Raw genomic sequence first — 13,221 nt, forward strand, 5'->3', positions numbered from 1 at the left:
CCCTATAATAGGACATGGAAAAATAACGGATTTACTGCCAGGACCATAAGCGCCCCTATTTGGCTTTTTCTAGCCCCAGTGACAGTTGTCAAGAGTACAAATAGAGATAGTGAGAGCCCTAACCTTAGTCACTCTGTCCGCAAATTGCCTTTACACAATTGGCTTTACTGAGAGGAATAATTTTCTCTCCTTTTAGGCTTTATGAACACTGTTTTTTTGTTATAATTAAAAAAAAGCGCTGGAAAAAAATGTGGATGAAAAATGCTGATAATAGCATTTTTGTGCTGGCTTGTAGTAGCATTTTATTAGCATTTAGAAGCCTATTCAACGCTGAACTTGAAAACTGCTACTAGCCTAAAATAGTGTACATGTACACATAGGATAACACCATTTAGCTTTTAGGGTTCATGTACACTGCAGCTGCTAAACTGATGTTTAGGAGCTGTTCAGCGTTTTTTTTTCAGCAGCCCCTGAACTCTCCCTAATGTTTTACATAGTCGTTTACAGGTAGTTGAGTTTACAGTCGTTTTTTTTAACACACCAAACTTGCGTTCAGGAGTAGATTTTACCAGCGTTTCAAATGCCAAATGCGTTTAGAAGCATTTTTTAACTGTTCCATATCCAGATACTGTCCAGAGCCTTTTTTCATCATCAGAAACGCATGCAAAGTGTTTTCCATGTATTCAAATGGACCTAGTACACCAGCGCAGTCAGTTCCAGGTTTTGCGTGAAGGAAAAAATGGTAGAACGTGCCGCATTATGCTCATGATGGGATCCATAGTGAATACAACCAGAAAAGACAGGTCATCTCAACACATACTGCCCTCTCTACTTCTGCTCTCTCTATTTCTCTCAAAATGTCTGAAATAGTTAATTATTTACTATTTTTCAGTGCATTCTGGGCATTTGGAAGGGTCTCCTGAGGTTATCTTTTTAAAACGCTTCTGAACGCAGATGCACATAAACGCGGTTAAACGCACATAAACACGGTATGCAAACGCGGCTAAACTGACATTTTTTTAACCTATGTTTTCCAGCAGTCAGCTTGCATCGTTAAGAAGAGTTTTCCAAATGCCCTGTGTACATGAGCCCTTAGGAGCAGAAAAAATGCTGATAACAGCTTCTAGGAGCTCAAAAAATGCTAGTGTGCATGAAGCCTTATTGAGGTTGGGAACTGGCTTTATGCAATAAGAGAAATAACCCTAAATAATGTTGTTTTGTAAATGTATACATGTTGTCACAATCCATTAGCTGCTGGAATAATCATATACTAATGAAAAAGTGCACTAATTTAAATGCACTGTATTACGAGGTGGTGCAAACCAACGTTATGTTGTTTATTCACGAGGTCCGATGAATAGTCAACTACCCTCCCGATAGCTGTTGCATGTAACGGGAAGGGGGGGGGGGGGGACTATTTTGTCACATTGTGATGTGTGTGTATGTAGAAGTAAGGGTTCAAAAAAGCCACATGTGCCTCTGTACCTTTTCTGGAGCAAAGGAATGCTTCCACAATAAGACCCAACAGGGGTATATAACATTAGGCATTTTCAATGACATGGCCTATTTTCCAGAGAAGGCATGGAGGAGGTACACAAAAATGCACAAGCTGATTCTTCCTTGGGCCACTGTTACCATCAAATGGCCCTTTCTTGGTAATGACTGCAGCACTCTGCAAGACATTGGGGAAAATATACCTCTAGTAGTTCTGCCCTGAATAGAATACAAAGCTGAAGAGGCGATCAATATTAAACTCTGTTCCAAAAAAAGCATCTCTGTGGTCCTGACTCACAATATAATTAAATAATGAGACTCAGCAGAGCTGTATATATCTCATAGGTTGGTGCCATCCAAATAGAAATCCCCACAGAGCACGCTTCCTGCTAGGGATGGAGAACAGAGAATTCTCTGGCATTAACCTGTGAAACTCCATTATACATTATTTTGTAACAACACTATAGTGAAATACTATTTACGGTAACTCTGTAATAATATATGTTGTATATTTTAGCTGGAGTGTCCTTCAATGCAAACCTGAATGGGCAAAGTACAGGTCTACTTTAAGGTTTGCATACTTTTTTGTTTATCTTAAATGTCACGTTTGATGATTGGGTATTGTATGTATACAAACTAATTAGTGATGAGCATCCAGAAAGTACTTGCATGCTGGAGAAGACAGGATGGGAAACACCTCCCCTCTATGTTTCTATGTTATGAAAATAATAGGTGATGTTAAGTAGTATGAATCACAAATGGGCAGCCTATGGTACAGAAATTGTCACGGCCAATCAGTGTTTTGACATTGCCTTAAAGAGGCAACATTGGATCAACATGTCACTCTGCAAGCCAAGTCCCCTGTGCCTCCGGTGAACCCTGCACCCCTGTGCCCCCAGAGACTCTGTGACCCCTGTTCTCTTCTGTGATGCCCAATTGACCCCAAAACTATGGTGCCTTCAGTGACTCTTTGTTCCTTGTGCACCCCAGAGACCCCTGTGTCTCCAGCAACCATTGTGTCACTAGTACCCTCACTGCCTCCAATGGACCCCTGTGTCTCCAGCAACTTTTGTGTCTCCAGCGACCTCTGTGTCTCCAGCAATCCTTGTGTCTCTACCAATCCATGTGTCCCCAGCAATCCCAGTGACCTCTGTGTCTCCATTGACCATGTGATAACACCCCAATATCTGTCATCCTTATTCTTACCCTCCAATCCAAATTTTATTGCTTCTACATAAATTGATCTTGCATCCCTTTTTTTTTCTTTACCTCTTAAAATGACTCTCCCAAGAAAACAAATATTCATATAGTGTATTATTCCTGATAGCAATAAAACACTAATCGTGCTATTGTATTCACAATCTTTCCACCTTTGTGATCACAACAAACCAGTGCGTCATCCACCATTGGTGTTCCACCACCTTATAAATCATGCCCCTTACCAAACTCTCCTATGTTCTGGAGCATAGCAATCTCATAAGCCACCACTTCCACTCCTGTGTTTGATGTAGGATTCCAGTACCAATAAATCCTTACCTAGTTTTGGAAGCACAACTACTGTATGGTGGCTTCAGTCATGGAATCTGGTAGTATATTAGATTTCTAGGCCCCCTCCAATACCTACAGCAATTCTGCCTATGGAGTTTCTTAAGTACCTTAGTTTGCTGCCATTCCAGGAGCATGCACAGTTTTAAAGCTTGACATGTTAGGTATCTATTTATATAATCTTTATATTTTTCCAAAAAATTAGGTATTATATTGTGTTTTTTTTTAAATGCATTTGAAAAACAGCTGTGCAAATAGTGAAATTAAAAATTGCAACACCCAGCTGTTTAAGCCTCTGCTTAAAAAATTATATATAATGCTTGGGGGTTCTAAGTAATTTTCTAGCAAAAAATATGTAGATTTTTTTCAAATGGTTAAAATTATATAAATTACTACCTTGTTGGAACTACATTTTAATACATTTTGCTGCATTCTTTGGCCTCCATGTGTATTCTCTCCACTTTGGGTACCCAAAAACCTGCCCCACCAACAAGGTGAAATTTGCCTTTAAAAACAACCTGAGCCCTGAATAGCTCCAACTGCACACTATCCCTCCACCAGGATTAATGCAGAAGGTCTCCTTATTACCAGAAGTATATATGAAGACAAATATAGTTATTTATGTTAGCCCTTATGCATACAAATGTTTATTAGCTCCAAAGTCCTTAATTGTAAAATCCCTGATGCTTTCCAGAGCCTGGAGAGCTGCAAGTGTGCATAAGCAGGGAAATACGTGTCACAATGTGCATTTAAACACATATGGCAGTAGAGCATGTATTTAGGCAGGAAAATAAGATAACTAATTGTCAAATTAATAGGCAAACACCGACGATGCTAAATTTGGTCAAGGCATTCTGATTTCAATGAACTCTGGTCATTAAGGGGCTCATAAAATTTTTTAAAAGTGTGTTAGAAAATTGATGAAGAAAGATATACGGCCAGCATGTTTATACTAAATCATGGGTTCTGATTGGTCAGTGCTGAGTAGAAGGGAAGGCTAAAATAATCCATATACAGTAGTAAATGTTGCCTCCCCACTCATACTTGCTGAATACAGTTTGTAGGAAATCTCAATGGAAAAAACTTATATTTTCTTACAAGTGGTCACATGGCCACAAAGCTCCGGTTGGGTAGGTGTGTCAGTGCGGCTGGTGGGCATTATCTATTCAGGGCCAACAATGTCTTAGAGCAATGGACATCAGTGGGATGACTTCACTCCTCTAAGGATTCAGTGCACAGTCACACCTGCCGGAGCTTTGCAGTTGGTACGTAAATGATTTGCATTAACTTCCCTTAGATTTGTATGGGAAGAGAATCAGTCCTGAAAAAAACAAAAGCCCATTGACATTGGCCCTCGAGTGTAATTCTTTCACACAGGTGTAAAAGGTTTTTCAACTGGAAAAACCTAAACTCAAACAAGGATAAGACAATCAAGGGGAAGAGACAGGTATTAAACTTCCATTATCCTTGCTGCAGGAGTTTTCAGAAGGGTTATAGCTACAAAGAATAATGGAGAAGGTGACAAGGTTCAGGAACATTACAGAAGACTGTCTTCAGGTGAATTCAGCCATGAAAATAAAGTTATCAATGAAACCTTCAATCATGCAATTTTGGTGATCATACCTTCACTTGCGTGGCGGTCTCTAAAAACACTTTTGGGATGAATAGTAAATCCTTCAATATCATGTACTGAAGATGCTCGTCTCATGCTACAAATACTTTCTTTTGACCGTGCATGAGACAAGCGAGAACCTGCATGCAGCATGTCTGGAAATAGCTGGTCCCATTGCCGTTTTGGTGAAGAATGGTCTAGAGGTCCAGTTATATTCACCAGAGGAGAACATTTATTAGAGTCTATTAGTGCTTTTGTATCATCTGCTTCAGAAGGGCTGCAACTTTCCTTAGTGGGGGATTTAAAGTGCTTCATGGCCATAGAGTCATCACTGTGCTTTGAGTCCACTATGACGGCATCGGGGTCTTCCTGTGGTAACGACTGTTTCCTGTAGTTCAGAAGTCTTAGCGATGGTAACCGGAATCCAAACATTTTTCCTGAAAACAGAAAGGAAAAAATAAATGTCAGAAAATTTCAGAAGCTTTGCAATCATTAAAATAGTAAGCAAGACTCTAATACCAATAGGTGAAATTTATAGCATATGAAGCCAAAGCTAATTCTCTGGATCAACTGTGGGTGTAGGATTACAACAATTTTTTTTATGGTTGAACTGGATGGATTTTTGTCTTTTTTCAGCAAGACTATGTAACCCCCCCCCCCCCCATGCCCACCACTAAGGGAGCGTCTGAGTGTTAAAATGTTCGCTAAAGGAGAATATATATATATATATATATATATATATATATATTCTTGTATTTTTCATTTTAAATCTATTTTCCTCTGTCTGGTCCTAGAACACCGCTCTGCTTGCCACCCGAGAGACCCAATGGAGATTATTTAATAAGACTGGAGAGTGAAAAATGTGGTGCAACTCTGCATAAAAAACAATCAGCTTCCAGGTTTTATTGTCAAAGCTTAATTGAACATGTTGAAATTAGAAGCCGATTGGCTACAATGCACAGCTGCACCACAATCTGAGTGCACCAGTTTTAGTAAATCTCCCCCAATGTGTTCAGGTTTGTTTATAACTGCGGACTTCCGAATGAGTTTGTAGCAAGTATTTCCATCCAACTTATTTGAAAGACCAATATTGTAATTACTATGTACTATTTATGGCTTTTGCTTTCATCTCTTTTTGTAGAAATATTATGTCTCCCTCTCTTCTGAAGAAGCAGTACAAATCCCGTGACACATGTAAAGATTTACAGGATCTCCCCTTGGATACTCCATTAACACATACTGGGCATCACTGCAACAAATGAGTTGACAAAATATCACAAGTGATTGATTTGATGTATATAGTATATATTGAGAGTATATTCAAAGGGGTTGAACTGTATGAGGAATTGTTGGTATTCTTGTTAACGCATGCTATATAGGAAAGTGTTTAACTGTATAATGATTTTATTAATTTTGTTTAAATAAAATTTGTATACATTTTTAAAATTTTGTGTTGCAGTGGATCCATGAGCATCAGAAAGTCCGATTATTTGAAACAATTTGAATATATTGATACTTATGGATGTGGCGCTTGGTTATATACGCACCCCCTTCCTATGTTATAAATTGTTATTGGGTTTAGGATCCATTCACACTGGGCTTAAAATGCTGCTTCTACAGGAGTTAAGCATTTTGTCTTTAGAAACAGCTAATGTTATCCTATGTGTCCATGCAAATTATGACGCTTAGAGACATATTTTAACCACTTCAAGTCCGGACACTTTCACCCCCTTCCAGTCCTGGTCAATTTTCAGCTTTCAGCACTATCACACTTTGAATGACAATTGCGCGGTCATGCAACACTGTATCCATATGAATTGTTTAGCATTTTTTTGAGACAGATAAAGCTTTATTTTAGTGGTATTTATTCACCACTGGGATTTTTATTTTTTTTGCTATATAAATGAAAAAGTCCAAACATTTTGAAAAAAAGTGTTTTTCTTATAAAATTTTGCAAATAAATAATATTTTATCATAAATCTTGGCCAAAATTTATAAAGTTATCTTTTTAGTAAAAAAAAAATAACCCACATTAGTTGATAACCAAAAATTATAATTTAAAAACATTTTTTTTTACATTTTTATTTTATTCTTTTATATTATTATTTTTTATTTATTTTTTTTCATACTCTCACCTTAGCAGTACAGTGTCACCATGGTGACACTGTACTACTTGTGGGGGGTGATGAAGATTTTTTTTTTTTTTTTTTACACGGATTGCTTTTACACCCATAAAGAATGTAAAAGCAATCATTTCTCCTTCTCTCTGGCTGCATTCTTGCAGCCATTGAGAAATGCTGTGTGAGCTGTGATTGGTCACAGCTTCTCACATGGTACAAGGCTGTCGTGAATAGCCTTGTACCATGTGACCTCTGTGATCATTTACAGATTTCACACGTAGTAAGCAATGATATCAGAAGTGACATCTTGCTTACTACTATGCATGTGATCACTGATTAGCCAATCAGTGATCACATGATCGGGACCTCGTACAGAGGTCCCGTCTGACAATCGGTGTTCCACTGTGTCCGGAGGACACAGCGGGTAACGGATCGCGGTGCTGCACGCTCCCATGGAGCGCACACAGCTTGAAAATGCAGGTGCCATTTATGAACGGCAACCCGCCCCTGGACTGCCACCGTCCTGCCGTTTATAAACAGTGGCCGGACGGGAAGTGGTTAAGCTCAGTGTTTAGAGGCAGAAAAAAAAACATTCTGCTTTGCATTTTTGAGAACAGATTTTTGGTAGAAAAAAGGTAAACGCGCTTAAACGCTCCTTGAAGCTGTTATTAGCATTTTTATTTCTGCTCCTAAAAGCTAAATAGTGTCATCCTTTGTGTCCATGCACACTACTTTAGGCTATTAGCGTTTTTTGAGCTTCAGCATCTAGGAGCAGAAAGAAATTGAGATTTTTGGAGAAAAAAATGCTAAACATTCCTAAATGCTGCTAAATGTTACTAAACACTACTATCAGCTTTTTTCTACCTGGTTTCTACGAGTACCGTAAAAATTCTAATTGAAAAGCTAACGCTCCTAAACACTTCTAAATGCTACTACCAGCATTTTTTTATCCAGCATTTTTTGAGCTTAAAAAAAATGTTAGTGTGCATGGAGCCTAAAAAAAGCTTAAAATTAGCAATTTTTTTCTGCTAAGAGCACTGGCATATTTTTAAGTCAGTGTGCATGGACCCAAAATATTGTCATTGGGCTTGCCCATAGAATGCATGGTACAAAACCTAGTGATATATTACCCATGAATAGACCTGTAAACACTGAAGCAGACCTGTTCTTTTGCAGAAAACTTTGTCTTGTAAAGGAGGTGGTTAATAAAATTAGGTGCCCATTTTGTTTTGTTTATTTATTAAGGTCTTGGATTTTTTGAGTGTGGAGTGTTGTGTTTTGCCTCCAATGCCACAGAGGGACTGCAGACCCAAACTAGTTCATATGATTAATGTGAATGTCAATATCAGAAAAATGTAGAAACCAAAGAAAAGGACAAACTTACATTTCTAGCTGCATCTGCCGTAGAACCCTTCACATTTATTAATATCTTTATATATATTTATATATTGTGGTTGAAATGTTATTTACAAACAGAGAGACCATATTTTTGCTTTTCAATTTGGATTCAGACAATTCAAAGGATGCCAAAATAGGCAAATGTCTGCTGTCACGTACCAACAGGAATGCAGTCAGCAATAGCTGGCAAACAGAACAAGCACGAATAACCTCACCAAGCTGTCATATAAGACAAATCTAAAGCAAGAGGCACAAGTGGAGGGCAGCAGGTTCAGCCAAGAAAGAACCCTGAGGGAGCTCAACACTTCTATGAATAAAGCCAACTAAACACCTTCCTGCCTGCCTTTGCCTAAAACCAACACTTGCTTTTGCCCTACTTCATCTTCCTACATGCAGTTAGAAGAACTTCCTATACATAGTGCACTGCTTTTCCAAACACAACACTTTTACACTTGGGCCAGAGACATCCAGCACTAGTAACTAGCAAAGTTACTACTTGTTTTTTTTATTATTGTATTATTTATTGCATGTGCTTATGCAGTATAGCACCATCAATTTATGCAGTGCTTTACATATTTATTACACATTCTCATCAGTCCCTGCCCTCAAGGATTGTACAATCTAAGGTCCCTAACTCACATTCATACATACACATACTAGGGCCAATTTAGACAGGATCCAATTAACCTACCAGCATGTCTTTTAAACATGGGAGGAAACCGAATTATCCAGAAGAAACACACATAGGCACATGGAGAACATGCAAACTCCAGGCAGGTAGTGCCGTGGTAGGGATCCAAACTGGTGATCCTAGTACTGCTAGGTGGGAGTGCCAACCACTTAAGCACTGTGTTGGATTTTTTTTTAAAGGAATATGCCCTTTCTATAAAGAGGTGAAGTTTCAGTCCAAGGTGGCCAGAGCAGAAGTGTCAGGATTCACCTATCTGGTATGTTGAGGATATTTTGTAAAACGACATTCAGGTTTTTGAACCCCACTGCCATGCAGATTGCATAGGAATGCAATACTGCTCTGCTGACTCCCTAACTTTTTTTTTGATCAGCCAGAGGAGTGAAATAAAAAACTAACAGATTCCACCATCCACACAAGCGAGGCGGATAGAGGAATCCTACCTGCCAGGACAATGTATTCTAACAGTGGGACTAGCTGATTGGCCAGATACCCTGATCAACAGATGTTGATCAAACAACTGACTTTTGTCAGGGATGGCTAAACACTGATCAAAATTTTGATCAGTCTATTGCCAGCTTATGAATGAGGAGGGGAAGGTCTTAAAAGGCTAAAGAATGTTAGCACAAATCACATGGCAGAGCCCTGGTACCATCATGAATAATACATATCAAATCCCTTCTCAACTTTTTTTACTCCAGAGGAACCCTTGAAATACTCAGTTCTCAGGGAACCCTTGCTAAGAACTGTCCATCCAGGCTCATCAGGAAAATGCCCCTACACTGGTGGTCAGTGGGAAGAATGCCTCCCTTACAGTAGCTGTTGAATGCCATCCCTACAGTCAGCTGAATAGATCACTGGTGTTGTGCTGCTGGCTCTGCCACGTGGCAATAGACCTGGAACTATGAAGCTCTCATCACATGGGAGATCAATCAGCCACAGCTCTAGAAACCCATAGCAACCTCTGGAGGAACCCTAGGGTTCCACAAACTCTGGTTGTGAATGGCTACCACATCACGTACCTTGCATATATTCTAATCAGTACTTCGGTTTTAACATTCTACTATGGAATATGTTTTTCCATGTCCTCACTAGAATACATTTTCTATTATTTTTAATGGAACAAAAGAAATTACCTCTCCGCATGGGTGTAGCATCAGGGGTCTCAGGGGTCACAAATGTGACCCCGTTCATGCTCCATGGGGGGCTTGTGATATCTCCCTGTCACTATCATGGGCAAAGAGGAATCCGGAGCAAAGCGGAAGCTCTGAGCTTTTGGCTCCATTTTCAAATCCTGAGCCGGAAAGTAGTGGACGAAGGACAGGGTGAGGCCAGCCCTGCTGGATGGGACAGTGTCAGCACTGACAACCAGGCGGGGATGGACACAGAGCTGTCACCGAGCTGAGTGAGGGAAGAGGAGAGCACCATCCAGGAGCTGTCATTGGAGAATAGACTCACACTGCCCCACCCCTCCTGCTGACAGTCAAACAAAAATTTTTCACAAAATCCCGTAACACATCCTGGGGAGCCCCCGAGGGACTGCAGGTTCCAGAGGCTGCAGATTGTACTGTGACCGTTTGAGCAGGATGTGCAGAGGGGGATCTGGATGGGGAAGCTGTCATTGTCAGCATGGGGGGGGGAATCATGTGACATTACCAGGATGGGGGGTGGGGGGATCAGTAATTCCCTGGGGGGCCATGTGTTACTAGGAGGAGGGCACCTGAAGGTGGGAGTCATCTGTCATTACCTGGTGGTGGAGGGTGGTCATCTGTCATTACTTGGTAGGTAGAGGGGGGTCATCTGTCAATACCTGGTGGGGGGAGGGGGGTCATCTGTCATTACTTGGTACCTGGTGTGGGGAAGGAGGCCATCTGTTATTACCTGTTGGGGGGATGGAGGTCATTTGTCATTACCTGGTGGGGGGAGGGGGTCATCTGTCATTACCTGGTGGGGGGACATGTGTCATTATCAGGAGTCCTCTGTCTTTACAGGAGGAGGGGGTCATCTATGATTAGCTGAAGTGGGGGGCTCTTGAAGAAGGGGTTATCTGTCAATACCAAGAGGAGGCAGGAGGTCATGTGTCATTACCAGGAAGGGGGGTGTTACTTTTCCCTAATATCCTGCACCTCCATATCACTGCAGCCTGGCCATGAGAGAGGTAACTGGGTGCTATTTAACTGCTTACCCACTGCCGTATAGCAGATATACTACTACACGGCAGCACGGTTGCGCAAAATCACATATATATACGTGATTTCGCATTTCCGGGTAGGGAAATGCATTTGCGGCTGCGGATTTTTAGCAAACACATGTAGTAGAATACATTTTGGACTAAATTTATGATGAAATTTGATTAAAAATTTTTTTTTACTGGACATGTTTAATAGCAAAAAGTACAGAATATTGTTTTATTCTCAAAATTGTCAGTATTTTTTTACTTATAGCGCAAAATATAAAAAACGCACAGGCGATCAAATACCACCAAAAGAAAGCTCAATTTGTGGGAAAGAAAGGATGTCAATTTCATCTGGGTGCAGCATTGCATGACTGCGCAATTGTCAGTTAAAGTAACGCAGTGCCATAACACAAAAAGTGGCCCTGTCAGAAAGGGGGGTAAATCCTCTGGAAGGCAAGTAGTTAATAGCGTATAAAAAACAGGTGTTTAAAAAAGAAATAAAAGGTGTGGTATCTGCAGTGGCACACTCTCTGATCAGCCCTCCACCCAGCCCAGTACAGTACCCCCTCCTGCCCCTGCTCAGCCCTGCACATGCACACAAGGTGGGGGAATGCAGGCCACACTGTGAGCTGCTGGGTGAAAGAGGTGGGCTTGTATGGGGATCTGGAATCAGAGGACCCGCTGAGTTTCCTCTTCTACATACAAAAGTACCGCATTCACCCGACAGCTCAGAGTGTTGCCTGCCTGTCCCCATCTTGTGTGCACGTGCAGACGGCAGCAGGAGAGAGAGAAGAGAGAGACAGCCACCATACAGCTATCATATCTTGGCGCGCGGTGGGAGCATCTTGGCGCACGGTGGAAGGCAGTGGGGGGCCCCAGGCCAACTTTTGCATCGGGGCCCAAAAGCTTCCAGCTACGCTTCTGCCTCTCCAGTTTTATTTATAGCTTGTAGAGAGAAACAGTTTTGTCATGTGCTATCCAAAAATTCAGATCACTGTAAAAAATAATCCTAGTGAAGCCAGCATGATTATACGCGATATATTCCCATTTTCATTCTTCTCTTGCAAAGCACAATTTGTTTTATTCCACTGCAAAAGGAGAGTGATATTTCTGATGTATAATTCACAGTGGAGTATTTGAAAATTGATGCAGACCTTTCCTTCTCTATGTACATTTAAATGAGCTGCAGATCCAAGTAATCTCATGTGAGAATTGCTTTATATCTTTAATGCTAAAAGTAAGTGTTGGAATTGCAAAGAACTGGCCCCAGGGGGTGAAGGCCTAAGCCCTCTACACACTTAATTCTGATCTTCCACTAACATGCATTTTACAGGAAAATACAGTTAGTTTCCAATGAGTATTTTAGGTCATTAATTTAATTTACCTAAAAGTCATTTTTATTGATGTGACGTTCACATTTTAATGGACTGTGTCAGTCAAAGCTTCATAATCACTGAAAAAAAGGCATTTGGAGCTCAGGTGGTTTTAGGTAAATACATGTTACATTATAATCAGGAAAGTTTAACATTAAACTCTTGGCGCCGGTGCCTCCCAACCCTTTAAGGGTTTCAGAAGCTGGGAGGCGGGGCAGGGTTTTAGGGTCATGTGACCACCTTGATTCGCCGTCACGGCGGTCACATGATCGGGAAAGGTCCCGATCGAAAGAGGAGATCGGGACCTTTCTGTGAGTACCAGACATATGTGCAGGGAGCGCGCTCTCAGCACATATGTTTTTCTTAATTGCACACAAATGTGCGGCCGCGTTTAGGCCCAGACACCGGGAGGCCACACATTTGTGTGCGGCCAGCGTGAAGAGATTAAAATTGAACTCCAGGCAAAACAAACATTGCCCTAAATAAAAGAGCCACTTCTCCCCTCTGTCTCTGTACAGAAATAATGGAGACCTATAATGGAGGCCAGTCACTGCTGCTCTCTCTCCATGTGCAGGGTGGCTGGTCTTGTCTCCACCCCCTCCTGTAGTTTTCTTCAGGAAGCCTGTAGTGGGTGGAGCAGCTGAGTCCCTCCCACATCTCTCCTCTCTGCATAGGCTATGTATAGCAGAGTCATGATGACACTGCTACTTTTACAAAACAATAGCTGATTTTTAAATAGCATTTATTGTGCAAAAAGTAGGTTTTCTGCATATCCTTTGTGCATACTTAAAGCGGAGTTCCACTCACTCTGTAAA

The 13,221-nt window shown here is 40.9% G+C and overlaps 1 protein-coding gene across 2 annotated transcripts in view; it reads right to left on the bottom strand.

Annotated features, from left to right (window-relative positions):
• KCNH7 (potassium voltage-gated channel subfamily H member 7) overlaps nucleotides 1-13,221 on the bottom strand; it is a 527,395-nt gene that overhangs the window by 205,820 nt on the left and 308,354 nt on the right. For both annotated transcript variants that reach the window (XM_089660084.1, XM_089660093.1), the window contains exon 4: nucleotides 4,663-5,088. In XM_089660084.1, the coding sequence (XP_089516210.1) occupies nucleotides 4,663-5,088 (426 nt within the window). The remainder of the gene's footprint in view (nucleotides 1-4,662; nucleotides 5,089-13,221) is intronic.

Source organism: Staurois parvus, unplaced genomic scaffold (assembly GCF_062004578.1).
Source record: "Staurois parvus isolate SC_StPar_1 unplaced genomic scaffold, SC_StPar_1.0 ptg000031l, whole genome shotgun sequence".
NCBI lineage: Eukaryota > Metazoa > Chordata > Amphibia > Anura > Ranidae > Staurois > Staurois parvus.